The 20,493-nt window shown below is 38.5% G+C and overlaps 1 protein-coding gene across 1 annotated transcript in view; it reads left to right on the top strand.

Moving 5' to 3' along the window:
* Positions 1-18,261, top strand: part of hmga2 (high mobility group AT-hook 2) — a 40,106-nt gene extending 21,845 nt beyond the window's left edge. Inside the window, exons 4-5 of the mRNA XM_067427154.1 lie at positions 9,549-9,581; positions 13,736-18,261. Of these exons, the coding sequence (XP_067283255.1) occupies positions 9,549-9,581; positions 13,736-13,786 (84 nt within the window). The 3' untranslated portion in view covers positions 13,787-18,261. The remainder of the gene's footprint in view (positions 1-9,548; positions 9,582-13,735) is intronic.
* The last annotated feature ends 2,232 nt before the right edge of the window (positions 18,262-20,493 follow it).

A 20,493-nucleotide genomic window follows, 5' to 3' on the forward strand; every position in this document is an offset into this window, starting at 1 on the left:
TCCCTCCAGAACACCCCCCCTCAAAAAAAAAAAAAAAAAAACTCCTAACAAAAGGCTGCTTGTCCTGCCAGGAATTTTCCACATTCCTTGCTCTGGCAGACATTTTTCTCTTCTACAAAGGGCCCTTCGGCAAATTCCCCCTAATCGCAGGGTTTAGCCCGGCTCTGATAGGTGGCATTCATAGCACTGTTTGGTTGGGGAGGGTGCATGATTTGGAGTCCAAGATGGGATCTTTGAGAGGTGGAGTGGGCAGAGGGGCTCTCGGACCCGGAATCGTTTCAGATTCGGTCGAACCGGTGGATGCATTTCAAGGGAGATCACAAAGCCAGTGCTGTGGCCCTGTACCCTGAAGATGTCTGGCTTGTTTTCCCCACTTCCACCTCCAGTTTAACAGAACATGTGGCCTTTATTCATGGGAGCGGAGGGGGTGCTGTTACTGGGTGGCTCGTCTGTGGGGTCCGCCTCTAGTGAGGGAGTCCTTGGATAAGTTGATGAGTGTTTTTTTATGTTTCCTGTCTTTGTGGAATTCTTGTCAGCAGCCCTAAGGAGACTATGTTCAAGTAAAGGCTTCTTTCCCCCCACAAACGCAAAACATATGTTAGCCATATAAGTTTAAAGCAAATGTGAGCTGCGTTCCATTTTTCTAAACTTTCCCTCTTTATTTTACCAGGCAGTCAGGTAAAATGAATACGGCTTATGGGCAGGAAAGGTTCTCATGGGATGACCCATGTTAAAGTACACATTTGGACATTATAGGCTTAGACAGTGCATGTAGTCTTTCTCTGCTTATTTTGTGGGAAAATAGGTAAAACGGTTAGATGAAGCTGAGAGAACTACACACTGAGTATAGGGAAGCACAAACATTTCCGAAGCTGAAAATGCATTACGACCCCATGTATTGTTTTCAGACCAAATTTGAAACGGATCAAATTACATAGTATATTTTGTATGAAAACATCAAGCAGGTTACAGTTTAAACGTTATTTTAGTATAATTTATGCTATACTTTATACTATTATAATGTACTTATTAATATTTTGAATGAGCGTTTATTTATTTAAAAAAATGATTTAGATCTGAAATTTTGCTATTTTAATTGTTTTTTTTATATTTAGCATTCATTTACTTTAATTTCAGTTTATTTTTAGTCATTGTAGTGCTTTATATTTTAGTTTATTTCAGCTTTATTTTAGTTCATGTAAAACGATTTAGTTAACGATTTTAGTTAACGGTGCGTTTCTTGACAACAAATGAGTCATGAACGTATCCCTAAACCGTATTGTCGCGAATTTGTCACTTAACCACATTGGTTAATGATGTCATGCAGGTGCTGGAGTAATAACTTCTTGAATCTGTTTGAGATTTCACTAATGCTAGAGTTTTTGCTATAAATCACGGATGGCATCTGAGGACTAATTCTCTTTTTCCTTTAAAGGTCCCATTCTTCACGTGTTTTCGAAGCTTTGATTATGTTTACAGTGTGCAATAAAACATGAGTTCATGTTTCGCGTGTAAAAAAACACAGTATTTTTCACACAGTTTACTTATCTGTACACCGCTGTTTCCTCTGTCCTAAAAACGGCCTGATGACTTCCTTGTTCTATGAAGTCCCTCCTTCAGAAACACGTAACGAGTTCTGATTGGGCCAGCGCTTCCCGCTCTGTGATTGGACAGTAGCTTAGCACACTTTGCCCGAAAAGTTCCCGCCTCTTACCGTAACGCGCTCAATGTTATTGCAAAAATGTCTATATTGCCTTATCAATTTGAGCCGGAATCAGACCCGGAGAATAACGAAGAGGATCGATTACAACCTGCTCAGGAAAGACTTTTGCTGGATGTTTCAGAATGGTAAGCTGTCTATTCAGTAGTATAAACTGATCATTACAAACACCAACAATCGATGGTGTCTGAATGAATTACTACACTTTTATATGCTAAGTTTTTCGGATTAGTTTCAATTACCATCTAACGTTAGTTAACAAAGCTAAACAGCGTTGCACTTTGTGTCATGAGTTACATAAACTGTTAAACGGACCAACTTAAATAATAAAATACACTTACCGGTTGTGGCTCATAAACAACGCCTTCTCCAGACAAAGAGGGAACTGCGTCATCTTTTAAGAATAATCTTTCTGCGAATCCGACATTAAACTGATTGAGATTGAGGAAGCAGTCCTCAGCAAAATGTGCTGCACATAGTTTCATTGATCTCTTTGGCCAAACAAAGGTGATTTGACTCCGGGATGAAAATAACAGCGTTTCAATGGCATGGCGACAAACACACTCTACAAAAACAACGGTTCCTATTCTCGACGTGCAAGAGCAAAAGGACCACGCCCCCGAATTTGCGTGTTCTTGTGGGCGGAGGGTTCGTCAACAAACGGTTTTATTTGCGTCATTAAACCTGGAAGTGCAGGGCTGTAGTCCAAACCGGCCGTTTGCTGTAGGCTTTGAAAGGGAACTTCTGTTAAATAAAATATCTCGCTTGGCATTGAACTTTGAGGTTTATAATTTTACAGGTATTATTTATGCTCTAACAGCAACATCACACACTAACTAAAGTTTGAGAGATGGAATTGCAAAGAATGGGACCTTTAATTCCAGTTTCAATCATAGGTTCGTTCTTATGCACATAGGCACATGCGCACTCTTCAAAAACAGTGCTTTAATTCTGTTGACAAACCAAAAGACATAAACAGCATTGGTATATATTCAAAATAAAAGATATAGGGCCCTATCATACCCCCAGAGCAGATCCATTTCTTCGCTAGCTAGAGCAGCATTCAGTTTTTCCGCTCGCAAATTCTGCCATGTAAATAGCGAATCCATCATGGTGTAAGCGCAACTTAGCCTGACATGGTCACACTCAATTCTAGTCGGAGTATGAGTCTGAAACTGCTCCATTGGGCTGTGATTATGGGGCATGTTTCAACCTAACCAGGAAAGACATCAATTGGATAGACCTACAACCAATCAGAGCAACGGAGCGACGCATTGTCAAATGTCAAACTGCACTGTGTTGCCAAGTCCGCGTTTTTTTCCGCGGGTTGTTTTTTATGTCCGCGGGTTGAAGCGATTATTATGTGATATATAAACCCATGACGAGTGCGAGTTTTAGCAGGCAACCATGACAAAATAACACACATTTTACCCCCCAAACACCATTTTTTTCCGGAGAACCAGAAACCGTTTTTTTTTTTTTTTTTACGTTTAAAACACACCCATGACTCATTTAGAGAGAAGGTACAAGCACTTGCACTGTTCTCTTTTAGATCATATCGCTTAGATCATTAAAATAGGGCCCATAGATTGTACTGAATGTCAACTTGCTTTATTTGCTCAAGATAAGGATTTATTAAGTCCAAGTCATGCAAACAAGAAGCTATGCTTCTAACCACAGGTCGAGAACTGCCATTCCAACCACACAACTCTGCGATGCTGTTTGCGAATGTTTGTTGGAACTATGGTTTCGGGAAGCATAGACACGTTGATCTATGTTGATAATGACGGAACTTGCTTGCTACCATAGCGGGCTAACAGCCCTTCTCGGGAAATGCACGGTGGAACTGAACATTCATAAAAAATCATAAATTAACTTGCAATGGGTGAGGGAATTCTGCTGGTGTGTCAGTGTTCTGAGGAGTTCTGCAGGAGCAGATTCCCTTTAGGTCTAATCATTAGCAATTGTAAAAAGAGACTAAAAATAGGGTAAAATAGCTTATTTTACTGTACATATAGTGGGTGTCGATGCTCAGAGAGCTTATACTCCTCAAAAGGAGTCCTGTGGAATAAAGTCAGCATAAATATAGAGAGATTTGGTGTGTAGGAAGTAGTGCAGCATCAGTTTTAAAAACGAAACCTGTTTTTTGCAGATTCACTCTATTGTTTATTCAACTATTAGTTTTATTAAAGATGCTAAAACACAGAACTGTAAAAACAATTGAAGGTTTACCAGTGTGAAATTCTCCCTCATACTAAGAAAAAAAATCAAAAGTGATTTCACATTTAGATCTCCTCCATTTTATTGTTGTTAGGACAAAGATTCAAAGATTCCAGGGGCAATGAATGAGAGTGAGAGAGAGACAATATCTCCAGTGCAGTTCCTTGTAAGAGCAAAGAGGGATTCCCCACATTGTAAAGCTTTTAGTAAATGACTCTTGGCGCAGAGAATGGTTTTGGTAAGACATGCCAGGTCCTAAGAGCAGGAGTCTTCCACTCGCTTGGCTTTGCTCTGCTCCGGCACGTTCTGTTCTGGAGCTGCCGAGACGTGCAGCTGCACGCTCCCAGCTTCTTGCCCCCAGGTACCAGTGCCAGAGGCTGACTTGCAACCATTACATAATGTCTTTGTGTAACTGGCCCAAAGACCTCTTTGCATTCTTGAAGAATGAAGCATCCCTTAAACCACGTCTGCTTTCCAGTGATCAATATTTTTTAAGGCTCCTCCCTCCATTCAAAGCAGGATCAGAGACCATGGCAGCAAGATAACATTTCTACAACAAATATGACTCACCTTTTATTGCAAAATATGTGCTCGAACATTATTTGAAATCTGAATATTTGCTAGAGCATTTCATTACAATAATCTCAACAAGGAGACTCACTAAGCCTTAAGATTTAGATGCTAAGTTAAGGAATTGTGGGTTTTCTAGTCCATAACGTTACACCCCTTCTCTTGGAAAAAGCTCAGTATTTTTGGAGAACACACTGACTTATTGTGTCGTCAAGGATAGCACAACTTTTAAAAGAGGCCGCCAGCCCAGACAGGATTTAATTGGATGTCGAAGATTGCTTATCTTATTATTTTAACTCCTTAATAAAAAAGAAATGTCTCTGTAAAAGGGTGGAATTGCACCTGAAGTAGGATGTAGTGCTACCCATTTAAAAAAAACATTAATGGTATAGTTCAGCCAACAATGAAAATTCATCGTTATAAACTTTTTTTGTGTCTGTGTGTGTGAACAACTTTGTTATTCACTTCCCAACAGAAAAGAATGAAGGATACCACATTCTTTTCTACCTCTTTGCCATTTGTTTTTTCTTTTGGAGATACTGTTCATCAGTGTTATCATTCCTGAGCGCGGTGGGTGTCTCCGTTTTCCTCCGTTTTCCTTGTTTCAAGGCATGCGTAACACTGTAGGCTGGAAAATAATTCACAGTAGAACTTGTTTCCAATGTGGCGGGTTGTGGCAAGCATAAACTCCGAGGCCAGTTGGCAGTGCTGTGTTAAGAGCTTGGAAACTCGCTCTAACTGCTGTATTACTCTTTAATCTGTCACTTCAGTGAGAAAAGGCTTGAAATTCCTTTAGGGTATGTTCAGCTTCTCATATAGGTGCATTTCTTTAAATGTGAGATCACAGCAATGTGGAGTGCACAAATCAACCTGTCATCCTTCAATATTCAGATTGATGTGCTCAACTGAATTGGGTTTTTGCAGTGGTTGATTATATTGCTTTATGGGACACTTCTGGCCACAGTCAATCACGCCAACTGCAATGTAGCCTCACGTTTTTGTCCGGCATGCTGAATGTGACTTACAACTTAAAATAATATTTGAGCAGTTGCTCTGTTCTCATGTTGGCATAAAATTTAATGACCTTAACAACCTCTCAGAGTGCAGTTTCTGTTCGCTTATAAACACAAGCATTTACATTGGAAACTTACCTACTGAAAAGCAAAGCTTTTAAAAGGTAACTGCAAATGGTTCGACATTCCTCTTTTTTAACAGCCTATTTGCACATGGGATCTAATTTGAAATGTATATGTAAAAACTCTTTGTGGCTAAATGATGCTTTTATTTGTATAGATACCACAGACAAAACTTTGACGGATATTTATTAAGTTAACAAATAAGAGCAATTAAGTCTTCTGAAATTAAATAGGTGGCTCTCAATAAATAAAGTATGGTTAGGATTTTGGCTGATATATATATATATATATATATATATATATATATATATATATATATATATATATATATATATAATCAGAGTTAGTGCATTTTTTATATAAAAATGTTTATATTAAATTGTTACCCTTTTTTAAGGTGTCATTGTAACAGTGTAATTATATATTTGAGTACTAAGTAAGTAATATAAATGAACAACGTGGTTGGGGTTGGAATAGGATTTGGTTGAGGGTTAGTTGCATGTAATTATGCTTAATTTACTGTTATTACCATGTTTATTACTATGTAATAGTTATATTTTAGTTGTGTATTACATATGTAACAAGGACACTGTAAAATAAAGTGCTACCAGATTATATCATATTATTAAATTATATACCTGCTTAGCTTGAACCTACTAAGCAATTCATATTTTTAAACAAGATCCAATGGCCGTTATTCATTTTAAAGCTCCATACACAACAAAAAGACAGTATTCTCACAAGAATGAGCTTTTCACACCAGTTCATTTCCCTTTGCTCACTGGGCATGATTCTTACATTAAATCCAGAGCTGTGAGACGAAAGAGAAATGTGTCACAATGTGTCACCTCAATGTGTCAAACAGTAACGAATTAGTTGATTTATGAGTGTTTTTTGTAATTATTTAATTATATCTCGTTTATGCCTCTCAGCTCCCCACAAGTTATCTTTAATTAAGACATTTGGACACGCAGGGCCTGATGGCTAAATGTATCACCAAACGATTACCCCAAATTTACCACTGGGACACAAATAGTGTCTGAGAGCTTTTTCCATGTCACTTGATAGCCTATATCCGATGGAGTCATACCCTCTCCTTATTTGGTCCTAACTAGATATAAAATTATGATTTAATGTTTATTTTGTGGCACCTTCCTTTTATGGTATCACATTAAATCAAATTATATGAAACAAAATTAAGTAAAAGTTGTATTAAATTACTATTTATTTGTATTTTAGCCATATATACACACACACACACACAAATGCTAGGTTTTTGTGAATTGTGGGGGCTTTCTATACACTGTAAAAAATGTAGGTTGTTTTTGTTGGTTTAACTTAAAAAAAAGTGAGTAACCTGGTTGCCTTAAAATTGTGAGTTTATTGAAATTAAAACTTTGATACAAAGGATATTTGTTTAATAAATAGAAACTCAAAATATTATTGTATCTGAACCACATAAAAAAATGGATACATCATCCGAAATAAAACACAATTACCCAATATGCTTACAAAATCTTTTAATAATATTTTGTTGTCGAATCTCAAAAAATGTGCATTGTATTATCTCAAAATTTTAATTTCAATGAACTCAAAATTTTAAGGCAACCAGGTAACTTTTTTTCAAAAAATTTTACAGTGTAGGCTTAATGGATTTTACGTTGTACAAACTGTATTCTTTCCCCCTACACTGCCCCTGGCCCTAAACCTACACATCACAGATCACAGGAAGCATTCTGCATTTTTACATTTTCAAAAAAACATAATTTTGTATGTTTATAAGTTCATTTACATTGTGGGGACTGCTGGCTGGTTCCCACAATGTATGTGATCTCGGCTTTATATTACATGCCCCCCCCCCCCACACACACACAATTTAATTTAGATATTTTACATAGCCAGTACAGAACTGTTTGTATTGATTTGTAGAGAAAAAGCAGATCTGTGGTAGCCTAGAAATCTAGACGCACCCTAGCGGCAGCAAATTTAATTTGCCCGCAAGTGTGGTCTAGCAACTCTCAATTCCTATCTGAGCTGTATTCCTCAGAATCTGGACGGCCCAATCACATCGTGTATAGAGTCGGTGGGCGGGGCCATAATGACGACGGGCGAGTTGCGTTTGCGTGCTTCTAGTAACACAGAAACTGGCGAACGGCGGCGGTCTTTCGAATCAGCTCTGCCCGCGCCTCCGGAAGACTTGGAGTTAAGCTTTCCTCTGAGAAAAGAACAAAGAGCGGCACTGAAGTCATTCTTAAAAAAGGGAAGATGTGTTCGGAGTTTAGCCGACCGGATACGGCGAATGTTTAATCAGTCAGCGAGCTCCCCTTCACCGTCGTTGCTCCGGTTGGTGTAGCGCTATCCTATCGCGTGCAGAGGGAGTTTGAAAGACAACCGTTTATCCCGCCCCTCGGATTGAGCCCTGTCTATGGTGAGTTTCCAGACCAAACATCTTGATGTGGGTCTGGCTTGTCAGGCTAGATCTGTGGAGGTCTCTCTAAAGATGTCTCTCCATGTCTTTTTAGGGACATACTTCTTACTCTTTTAGCGCATGTCATGCACAGCACAAGAGGGTCACAGGAGTCCCGCGGTCATTCAGCTCTCCTCTAGGCCTCATCTCACCAGAGTTTGCAGAAGTGATTTGGTGTGTCAGCTACTAATGACTTCAAAGAGAGAGCTCAGTCTTGTGAAAGACAAGGCTGTGGGTTCTCTTTTCGCACTGAGGGGTAGAAGGGCAAGAGGGGACTGGGTTTCTAGGTAACAAGTTCATTGGCAGCAATAAAAGGGTCTTTCAATTGTTTTAGATGCTTGAGTTTTTGGTACAACTGTACAAATTTGGTACTTTTGACCATGTACACTGTGCACTTTTTTAAGTTAAACCAACAATATTTTTTAACAGTGCAGTATCATTATGTATCGTGATGTAACATACAGTGCAGTTTTGACATCCAGGGTCATCTGTTAACCGTAAAGTGCACATGGCATCTTGCATTTCATGTGTTTGTAAATAGATGCAATCAGGAAGGTGTTGGAATTCTCCTCCTCCTCCATGTCCATTGGCATCTCCAAAGTATATTTGTGTTCCGTCCATCCCGTTTGGAATGTGTGCATCAATGTCTGCATCATTTTCCCAATTTCCCTTTATCGCCAGCTGCATTCTTCGCCTGCTTCCATCCGGTGTTGACATTTACTGTGTTACAGCCTGATAGCATTCCAGGGAGAGCTGGCACAAAACACACCAGCTGCTCCCAACAATCCCAAATGGTGTGTGTGTAATCGGCAGTGGCTGGCTTTGGTTCCAAACACTGGACTCTCAGGGTTTTATTTTTGCCTGGCTCTCAGAGCAGCGGAGGACTCCTCAGCTGTCAAGCTCCGGTCTTAGAAGCACTTCCTGTGGGGTGGCAGCACTTAGCGTTTATGATGTAATGCGAGTAGGGCACAATCTGGGCATTGTATACTGCACTCCTGGCACTGTGGAGGCACTGCGTACATCCCTGTATGTGCACATATGTCCTTTCATTCTTAATACTGTTTAGGGATCAGTGTTGTGTCATGATCTGATTGTATAACTGTTATCAAATTTAAAAATTTGAAATTCTTTAATGAAAGTAATGTGTATAGTGCTGTCAAAATGTGCACGTTTACACGTGCGATTACCCTTTTCAGCTGAAACGCAGGATCAGATTTCTTCTTTCATATCTAATCAAATAAATTGTATTATCTTTATTGTTCAGTATCAATTTATATACACATCATATACACACATGTACCTACAAGTCTCTTTTTTACTCAAATATTTCCTGTCATGAATCACGAATAAGAACTATGAGTGTGTTTATGTTCATAATGCATCACTCAAAATCCATATTCATAAATTCATAATTGTTTCTCTTTGTGTCTTTCAGCCACAGCAAGTGGTTCAGGAAAAGCCCGCTCAGGTATGGGAAATGAAATCTTGCATAATTAATATAGCATGTGGACATGCGCATGTATGTATGTGATACTGAAAGTCCAGTTGGATAGAAGGGGACGGCAGCTTGCAAAAACAGATTGAGGATGATTATGTGAGGAAGGGATTTGCTGTTTGGGTTTACAAAGTCCTCAAAAAACCCAAGTGAGTGAAAGGGGGGCATAATTCTGGTTTGATGAGAGACCTGCATGGTTAAGGCTAATGTAAATCCTATAGCGCTATGTGAGGAATCCCAGTCTTCTTTGGTTTCATCCCCTCACAGATGGATATGCAATCTGGCAGACAGGATTAGTTTTGAAGAGTTGCCCCTTTTTTCCTCTCTTGTCAAAATTCCTTCAGCGAATTAACAATGGAGTCGACTCTAAAGTCTCTGTCCGTGCACAGCGCTGCTTTAATGTGCACAGGAAGAAAAGACCTCAGTCTGCTGCCTATATGCTGGCTGCTAATGAAACTAAATGACAGATGTGGTTTAAAAAAAACATGCTTTATAAATGTGAAAATAAACTGTATATTGACTTTTTAACAAAGCTTTCTATATTGATACAGTATATGTGATTATTCAATTAATTAATCAGCTAAATTTCATCACATTCAATTGAATGATGTTTGCTGTACATTGTTTTGGTTAGAGTAGAAAGACCCCAATACTCTTAACAATAAAGATTCTTTGGCGAATGAAAGGTTAAACCTTTAATATCCAAAGAACTTTGCCATTGCACAAACGGTTCTTTGTAGCGCAGAAAGTATCTTCGGGGAACCAAAAAATTATTCTTCTATGGCATCAGTGTAAAACCCCTTTTCGGTTCTTCCTGACACCTTTATTTGTAAGGGCGAAGATAAAAAGACACGACAGCCTAAGCTACAATTCCTCACTCCCCCACACACAATCTTCCACACATTTACCAGGAATCCGCTCACCTCCTCTTGTTCGCTGGTGCGGACCAGTTTACAGTGTGAATGCATAACTAAGGCCTGATTTGATGCTATGTGGGAACGCACAGACCCCGATGGCTTCGCGCCACACTGGAAGGTCCAACACACATGCACACACACTGCACTGGTGTCTATAGGTAGACCAAGAAGGTATCTCTGAAATAGAAGGTAAAACTACCAGCACCATCTTGTTTAAATAAAGGAACAGTTTACCCAAAAATGACAATTACCCCATGATTAACTCACCCTCAAGCCATCCTAGGTGTGCTTTCATTCAATCAGACGAATGCAATCAGAGTTATATTAAAAATGCCCTGGATAATAATGCCCTGCCAAGCATTATAATGGCAGTGAATGGCAGCCCAAAATTTAAAGGCCAAAATATATAAAATTTGTACTCCACACAGCTCCCGGGGTTAAAGGGATAGTTCACCCAAAAATGAAAATGTGATGTTTATCCGCTTACCCCCAGGGCATCCAAGATGTAGGTGTGTTTGTTTCTTCAGTAGAACACAAATGAAGATTTTTAACTCCAGCTGTCGCTCATATAATGCATGTCAATGGGCTGTTTTCCTTGAGAGTCACTATGACTGTGAGTAAAAAAAACACACAGACATACGAATCTATATTAAACCATGTGGCTCGTGACAATACCTATACGTCTTAAGACACGAAACGATCGGTTTCTGCGAGAAATCGAACAGTATTTTTGTAATTTTTATTACTTTTTTTACCTTTTTTTTTTTTGTAGACGAATCTCATCTAATATTCAACGCCATTACTTCCACCGTGAAGGTCAAAACCCGGCGCGATCTTAGATTGCGAGCCACAGGGTTTAATATGAATTCGTATGTCTGTGTGTTTTTTACTCTTATAGTGACTCTCATAGAAATACACCCCATTGACATGCATTGTACGAGCAATGGTTGGAGTTAAAAATCTTCATTTGTGCTCTTCTGAAGAATCAAACACACCTACATCTTGGATACCCTGGGGGTAAGCAGATAAACATCACATTTGATAAATCACATTTGATAAATCAGATAAACTATCCCTTTAAGGCCTTCTGAAGTGAAGTGATGCATTTGTGTAAGAAAAGCATTCATATTTAAAGGTCCCATGGCATGAAATATTTATTTTATGAGGTTTTTCAACATTAATATGAGTTCCCCTAGCCTGAATGTTGTCACTAAGTCGCTAGAAATTTTGATCAGTATAAAACAAGATCTGGCTGTCTTTCTCTGCCTTTGAGAAAATGAGAGCCTAGACGAGCTGATCTTGAATTCTCCTGTTATGACGTCATACCAGGAAAATTACCTCCCCTTCCTCTGCTTTGCCCACCCAGAGAATTAGTAGAGAATGGATTCAGTTTATCAGTCGCGATATTAGCACAGGTTTTACCATATGGTATACCATGTTTCTGTTAACAGCATGAAACAAATCTGTTTTTAAATGATTAAACTACAGAGAGCAATCAAAGAATACTCTTTATAATGATCGGATTGGTCAATCACACATTTGAATGACGCTGCTTATTATGCTCAACAAAAGCTCTTACTGTATTCATGTCGATGTTGTGTTTGTTGTTAGCTGTGGTGAAAGCATTTTGTGAGAGAAATAACATTGCAAAGTTCACTCGTGTTTATTCAGAGTTCTCAGATACAAACAAAATAAAGTTGCGCTCTCAAAAACTCGGTACAATAACACTTTCTCAGCAATCTTTCCCCCGCTCCGTTTCTCTCTGTCTCTCTCTCTCGACTGGCAGCGCTGCTCCTGCTCCTGCTCGCGCCTGACTAAACCACGCCCCCTCCGCACGTAATCTCATTTCAAATGTAAAGATGTCAGCCAATCACAACAGTGGGTGTTTTCACTGAAGACTCACAGCAGACACGCCTCTTGAAGCAGAGCATTCTAAACAGAGGGCTAATATAAGTATAGAAAAAATGTATAGACATTTTTTGATGTAAAAACCATACTAACAATATAAGTACACCCCAAGACACATTATAAAACAATAAAACAACCCATGCCATGGGACCTTTAACACGTTATAAAGTGAAATGTCTATTATATATAATAAATGGATGCACTTTTTTGGGCTTCAAATTTTGGGCTGCCATTCACCGCCAGAACAAAGCTTGGAAGAGCCAGAACATTTTTTGCCCATCACTGCTTTTTAAGCATCTCGCGCTATGAGCATTGCCTTTTAGCTATTATGAATTTAAACTTTTAAAAATGTGTCTCATCATGTCTTAGCCTAGTTAATCAACAAATTACATAGTTCATATTGCTTTTGTCAATATGGTGTGTTCAATCTCCCTAAACTTCAAAGAGAACCAGCGATCGGTAATCCTGGCCACCATTTTTGTTTTTCAGGAACAGAATTCCATTGAAGTTTTAGTGTTTTTTGAGTGCCGTATCTGTGGTTGTAATTGCTCTCGGAATGAGTGCAAGAGATGCAAGAGAATGTCATTTAATCATTTTGATTGAAACAACACAACAAATCTGAACAAATCAATGCAAAAGATTCACAGAATTCTGCTAAACGTATCATAGTTGCAGCGCTGAAATAGAGCAAAGAACTAAGCTGGTATTTTCTGGTCTGTGTGGCACTTGGAAGCTCAATTGGTGGCCGGGGGTGTCCGAATATGATTAAAGAGTTTTTTTTCTTCTTTCTCCATTCTTTCACTCGCCCATGTCACACATGGTAGCGCTTAGCTGGTCCTTCACAGCTGAAGTGTCTGCCGCACTAATGAATGGAGTTTGGCTCATATAATGCAGGCAGGCTTTTGCCACTGCCTTTCCCCTGAATGGGAGCAACACAGTGACTTGGGAAAAGAACAGGGTTATAAATTGTGTCAGTTAGCCTTTCCAAATAAAATGAAGCCATGTGGAAAATGAAATCCATTTCATTCTGAAAAGTACCCAAAGCCAAGCATCTCCCCAGCCCCCATTCAACGCCCTCCTCCTGTTTCAATGGTGGTCATCCTGGCTGCAGCTGTGGGACATTCGTTATCTAAGCTCATGAAAAAGAACATTCGTGACCAAAACAATAACAAAAAAGATAATATAAATGCTAATAATGGCACTATTTCAGTTCTGTCAGCCAGAAGTTTGCACACAGCCATGTTCTGCTTTGCAGCAGTTTTTTTGTGGTGACTGATGAGCAACCACTGTTGTGTTTTGTAGGAAGAAGAAGAAGAGGAGGAAGAGGAGGAGGCAGAGCCAGAAGAGGACTAAGCAACCACAGGATTTTACCTCTACCTCATCCAGCTGTCAGCTCTCTCCAAGGGAAAAGACTGCCTTGACCACTTGTTATTGACTTCCCACTTTCGTTTGATCGTTTTTCGTTTGTTTATTTTCGTTTTTCCTCATTCGTTTGTTTTGGTTTGGTTTCGTTTTGTGATAAAACACACACAACACCTCAGAGCGTAACCCGCAAAAAGACGCAAATGCAAACAAACATCTTGCAGATGACAATTGGAGCCGCCTTGCTGTTTCCACTTCCCACAAACTGCTGTAAGCACAAAGGTGCAGGGGTTAAACACACAATATGTGCTACAGCGGTTCTTTGCGCCACACACACTCTTGTTGACTGATTTTCCAGGCTACATTGGAGATGAAACTGTCTGGTTTTGTCATTCAGCAAGTAGTGTTTTGTATATCTGGGTGGAGCTTTGAATGGTTACACCCATTCGCACACAAACAGAACAACCTCTTTACAGTACCATACCACCAAAGACAGTTAAAATAGACCCTTTTCCCTTCTCTGTCCACTTCATTTTGTTGTTTTGACCAAAATGAAAGTGAGCTTTAAAAGTATCTGCCTTAAAACTGCAACTAGAGCCTTTAACCTATTAGTGGATACCTAAAAATGAATATTCTGTTATTTTTTACTGACCCTTTCATTTTTTCGAAACTGAATTGACTTTGTTTCTTCCGTGAAACACAAAAGAAGAAGTTTCAAAGAATGTCCAAGCTGGTCTTTTCCATACACTGAAAGTAAATGGTGACCATGGCTGTCGAGATACCATCTTAAATTAAAAACATTTTTTTCACTCAAAGCTAGTGCATGAGTCATATGGACCACTTTTATGGTGCTTTTTTGGAGCTTAACAGCTGTTGGTCACCATCCATTGTATGGAAAAGAACAACATGAACATTATTGAAAACATCTGCTTTGATTTTCTATGTATGACTTTCTTTTTTTACAGGAAAGAAACTTTTAGAGTTAATGCGTTACAGTTTTACACTATAAAAAAAGTAACTAATTGCGCTACTCAGTTACTTTTTATAAAAAGTAATGTTTTGTTACTTTTTTGTAATTTTTTTCTCACCTTGGCTGTGCTTGTTTGTTGTTTTTTTAATAACAAAATAAATTAATAAAATAAGTCATAGTTTAGGCAAACGTAAAGTAAAAAAACGTTCACACCAAGGGCCAGATATAATAACTGCTTGCGCAAGTGCAAATCCTCTGGCAGTGTTAAACAAAAATAGTCAGAATTTGCTTAAGACACGCAGTGAAAAGGCACATTTGTAGCCGTTTCCTTTTCAGATGAAAAATGTATCTGAGGAGAGTATATTTAATTGAAACATGCAAGGTGATTTACTAAGGTTTGTGCAAGTCAAATGACTGGTATTTGCAGCATTATTTAACGCCCCCAAAAACACGTCTTAAACCAGTAAAAGTAAGCAAGTAAAAGTAATTCAAAGTTTCACTTGAATACAAGTAAGAAATAAATAATTTTTCAATGTAATTAAGTATTAAAGGTAAAAATGAATAGTGAAATGTAGTGCAATAAAAAGTACAACATTATGCTTTGGAATGTAGTGAAGTAAAAATCTTCCAAAGAAAAACACTAATAAAGTACATATACTTGAAATATTGACTTGCGTAGAAAGTAAAAATACTTCACTACTGTCCACCTTTGCTGTAAATCAAGCGCAGAACTTTCCACTCCCTTCTGAACTTTTTTGTTTTGCGCTCTCATGCTAATTTGCCCTGTTCAGTAAATCTGGCCCCAAAAGTGAAATAATAATTTCCATTTTGACACCAAAAGCACACACAGTGCCTGTGCACCTGACTCCCAATTTCTCTCAACATGGGATCAAGAGAGGTGTCTTGTGTTACTTATTTGAAAAAGTAACTAAAACATTAAGCGCATTACTTTACTAGTTACTTGAAAAAAGTAATCCCATTACGTAACCCGTGCTACTTGTCATGCGTTATGGGTTTAGAACGAGTAAATGATAACAGAATGTCTATTTTGGGGTAAATTTTCCCTTTAGTATCAAATCCATGTCCCTTGTGTCCTTGGTGGTGATTTTTTTTTTTCAAACTGATTACTGCGAACATTAAATGTCTCGGTGGGAGACGGTTTTTATCATTACTACAGAACAGTAGTTCTACTGTACATACCTTCGCGACTTCGGCTTTGCATAATTAACATACGTGTACATAATTGTGTTTTTATTTTCTTGTACGGCATAGCTTTAAGAGCGTAATTTTCTGACAAATTCAGTGTAAGGGAAATTGATCAACTCAGTCAAGACCTAAACCTCAAGAAACACCCAAACCACAGGAACAAAACCACACTATACCTCATTACACACAAAAATACCTGAATCGCAGCGACGGCGTCGAACGGTATTCGGCGGATCTTAAAGTACGCCAGCGCTGTCACCAATGCAATATCTCCTCACCGTTTCAAAACTACCTCTGATTTCTTCAACCAGCAAACCAGCTCGAAAAGACGCGCGCTGCTGTAGAGTTCTCATTACAAAGCGGGATGGCAGCGAGTGCCAATGTTGAAAACGAACCAGGCGAACGCTCTGCAAAATGTTTTTTGTGAGAGTCGGGCAGGTATTAACTGAATTCTGAGGTCTGTTTGTAGTCATATGTAGAACTAATCATGCAGCTAAGGGAAAAAAAAAAGTACTGTCTTTGTTCTAGTTCATTTTCTTTTTTCACATTAGCATATATCTGACATTTGTAACTAGACACTCTGTCTCTGCAGCTGGGATGTCTGTTTTACATTTTTAACTTGAATATATATATTTTGTACTGATTTACTCAATGGTTTCTAAGGATCAAGTGCTTGTATGACACTAAATGATATTGTTGCGAATGGATTTCTCTTTTTTTTTTCTCCCTCTCCACTATTGCTCTGAATTTCTAGTTTTAGTTTCCTATGTACTATTCAGATATGTACCTCAAAAAAAAAAAAAAAAAAAAAAAGGATAAAAATGGACTAATAATCAGCTGACAATTACCTACCTCCAGTCTTGAAAACGGAAAGATTTTTTTTGCCTGGTTTCTTTCAGTACGGATTGCAATGATGTGTACTGAAAAAGGCTTTAGGACTGCACAAGATCCTGTTTTACAAACGTTTTAAATTCGATTTTCGTTTCATCTTAGTTCAGCTGAGGGAGAAGACGGCTAAGAAAGCAACTAAACACATACACACAAAAATAATACAAATCACAAAAAAACAAAGAAAAGAAACTTGAAACGCTTTTTCAGGTTTGAAAAATATGTTCGGGTTTTGTATACTGCATATATGAATATGTTTTTGAAAAATTAGTAGATATTGAGATATACTTGATTAGCGGGGTTTTTTTGTGTACTTTACACAAATGTGATTTTCTTTTCTTTGTTATATGGTTCAAACAGATGTATATGTAATGCTTATGTAGTGAAAGAATACACCTTTTCAGCTTGTCACCATGAAAACCTCTCAACTGGGCCTGAGGTAGAGCCTCAGAGGAAGCTAATGGAACTGTTGGCATGCCCCTTGAACTTACAATGGCATGTAATGACCGTCTTTATATGCGGCAGCTTGGCTTTTGCCACAAACCAACATTAAACGTTGCTCAAACACTGTAATGCTACTACCTAAATGGTTACAGTTCTTGTAAAAGTGTCAGTTTTCAAATCGGACCGCTTCTTTACTCTCCTACGAGTTTGCTTTAGTGGAAGGACGGCGTGTCTCGGCTCGACCTCGGCAGTGGACGCTGTTTTGAGGTGGTTTTCGTTAGATCAGCGTATAATGGCAGTTTTAGCAGAGCGATCTGTCGTAGTGTGCGCCGCATTCAGCCCTCCTGAAACTTGGCATTGTGCTCATATGCTTCCTACGTTGGTTTGAATGTGTATCCACAGGAGCCACTGTTCATGTGCTTTCAGCTCTGGGTGTCTTAATGAAGATGAAGTTGTATTTTCATGACAACATGTTCTAGTACAATCGAATACACTTTTCTACCTCCAAGAGGGCCTCCTGTTACCTCATTTTTCAAACTTACTATCTGCTTAAATTCAGGTGCCTGAGTCCAGAGAGAACGGCGTAAAGTTTTAAATTTATATATAAATAAAATATATATTCATAGTTTATTTTTGTGTGTTTTGGGGGGGATTTTTTTTATAAGACTGTACCTCTCTGCCTCTCAGTCACAAGTTAGGTGAGACTGGACAATTTGACTTGTTTTTAAAACGTCTTACATTATGCAATGTTTGTCATTTCTGCAGCTGTAGAGATGAAAAAAAGTATCACTAGGTGGTTACTCTCTCAGCTTTCTTCACTTGATATAACTTGTTTTCTAACAATTATGGCTGTTTCACTTAGTATTGCTGTTTGTGATTTCACTTAAAATTGCTTGCTTGTTTAAAAAAAAAGGACAAAAAAAAGAATCGTATTAGAAAAAAGTCCTCTTTATACATATCCACCTCTTTATTCAGCACAATAAAAAAGGTGCCTGTGATCAGTGTCGTGTATTAAGTCAATATTAACACTGCATGCTTTGTACAAATGTCATTATAGCAAAACATGTTGTAATATAACCACGTGTCCTTTGCATATATGGGTTTGGATTATTTACATTGCATTTAAGGTACCTTCGGTTCTTTGAAGCCCTGTTCACACTGACTGATTAAAATGCTAACATTAACCAAATAAACCAAAACACTTAGAATCCATTTAATTTTAGGCGATCGCTGTCTGTACTCCCATTGGTAGTCCTTTTGTTTCACTACTCATTTGCATGAAGTTGAGCTCTGCTCATGGCGCTACCGATCTCTGCTATGATGTGGTCATGTTTACCATTGCATTGGATTTAGGTTCTTTGGGCCGTTTTTTAGATTGATTTGAAATAGATTTCTGTATGAGCATCGTCAAGGTGGACACTACTGACAACCAGATCTTTTTTGTCAATGAGAAAACGCCTTTAAGTTGTAGTCAGCGGTTTCAGTGAAATTTCATGGGCAACATTATGGTTCATTGTCAATGGCGTACCGATCGATGATGCACTGCTCAAAGAGAAGTTATTCTCTAATCAAGCAGCTTTCTTGATCAAATTAAATGTGAGCGAAATCTGACTTTTCAGTCCTTACTGGAAATGCTTAACCTTGCAAATTCCTATTAAAACGAGCTATGGTAAATGTGACCGCACCTTTACTCAAAATGACAAATTCACCGTCTCTCTTTGATTATGAATATCCAGATGTTTTTAATTAATTCCCCGATTCCCACATTTTGTTTGAAAAACTGATATACATCACAATGGGGAAGAAAATACCTATCATGCTGACTTTAAAGGTGCAGCAAGTCTTCATCCGATGTGAGTGTACGTTGTTTTAAAATGTTTGTCTGTAGCACTGTTTTCTTTATGGGTAAAAAGTTACTTAGTGTACAATTTTGACATTGACACCATGGGGGAAAAATGCCATATAGATTGTTTTAATATATCATAATTTGACAGTAGGTATATTAGCCTGCTGTCACTTTAAAACCCGATGCACGGATCCATTCTACATTATACACATGCGTTTCTTTCTCAACAGTTTCCATTGACTTAACTGACTGTCATCATCTTCCTATCGTTATTTCCCGCTCATTTGCAGAGTCCGCTTCACACACACATTTGATTTGCCACAAATTTTACATTCAATCCAGCACTGAGAGTTCTGGGACATATAACTGACTGTGTTTATGTGAATAATTTGGACATTATTGTGTGTGTGTTTGACTGTTTAAGTGCAATAAGCAGCAAAAAATATAGTACTAAATATCAATTTAGTACTTTGGGAGCGAGCAAAAAATCTGCGGGAATGAGTAAAATGATGTGCAATGCTCGCAATCCCACGCTGAAATTAACCAAGCCTTATAACACCAACAATATTCATCTGGAGCAAATGAAACGAGCATAAGGGGAGGCGGGTTTGTGTGTCAACTCGCTGTCGCAAAGATGAGAGAGCGAGAAAACAGTGCAGCTGAAAATTAGCGTTTCAGATATTTCTATATCGATATGTATCAAAAAATCGATAGTTTTGACAACGCTATTGGACTTAGTTTATTATTTCCGATGCCTTTTTAATAGAATACACTTGAAAAATGTATATACAATGTAACCCACCAAAGTGGCTAGAAGGAGTGTCTGCTGAAATCCCCCCGCATTTTGGCGGGTTTAAATGTCAAGCCCTGACCCTAATTCCTATCTTAAAGCGCACTTAAGCCGCGTTTCCACCACAGGAACTTTCCCCAGAAGGGGAAACTAGGGACTTTGGGGTGCTACTCAGCATGTTTCAACCACAGGGACTGGGGTCTAAATGAAGTTCTGGGTAAAAATGTCCCCCTCAAAACAGCCCTCCTTGCGAGGTAGTACTTTTTCAAAGTTCAGGAACTTTCAGGGGTTGGTCTTCGGCGCTGAACTTTCTGATTAGTTGAATTCACGCAGTATTTCAACCAAAAATCTGTTGCGATGCATGCAGTAATAGATGTTTGCTATTCGGATCAACGATGAAGTTTTTAAAAAAAAACGACCTATGGACAGACGACGAGGCTCAGGCTTTATTAAGTATATTTGCGGAAGACGGAATCGAGTGGGCTCTGGAAAGTCACATGCAGTCCTACGTCACCGGACTAATCTTCATGGTTAAACCGTGATGGAAATGCAGA

The sequence above is a fragment of the Pseudorasbora parva genome, chromosome 20 (genome assembly GCF_024679245.1).
Source record: "Pseudorasbora parva isolate DD20220531a chromosome 20, ASM2467924v1, whole genome shotgun sequence".
In the NCBI taxonomy this organism is placed as follows: Eukaryota; Metazoa; Chordata; class Actinopteri; order Cypriniformes; family Gobionidae; genus Pseudorasbora; species Pseudorasbora parva.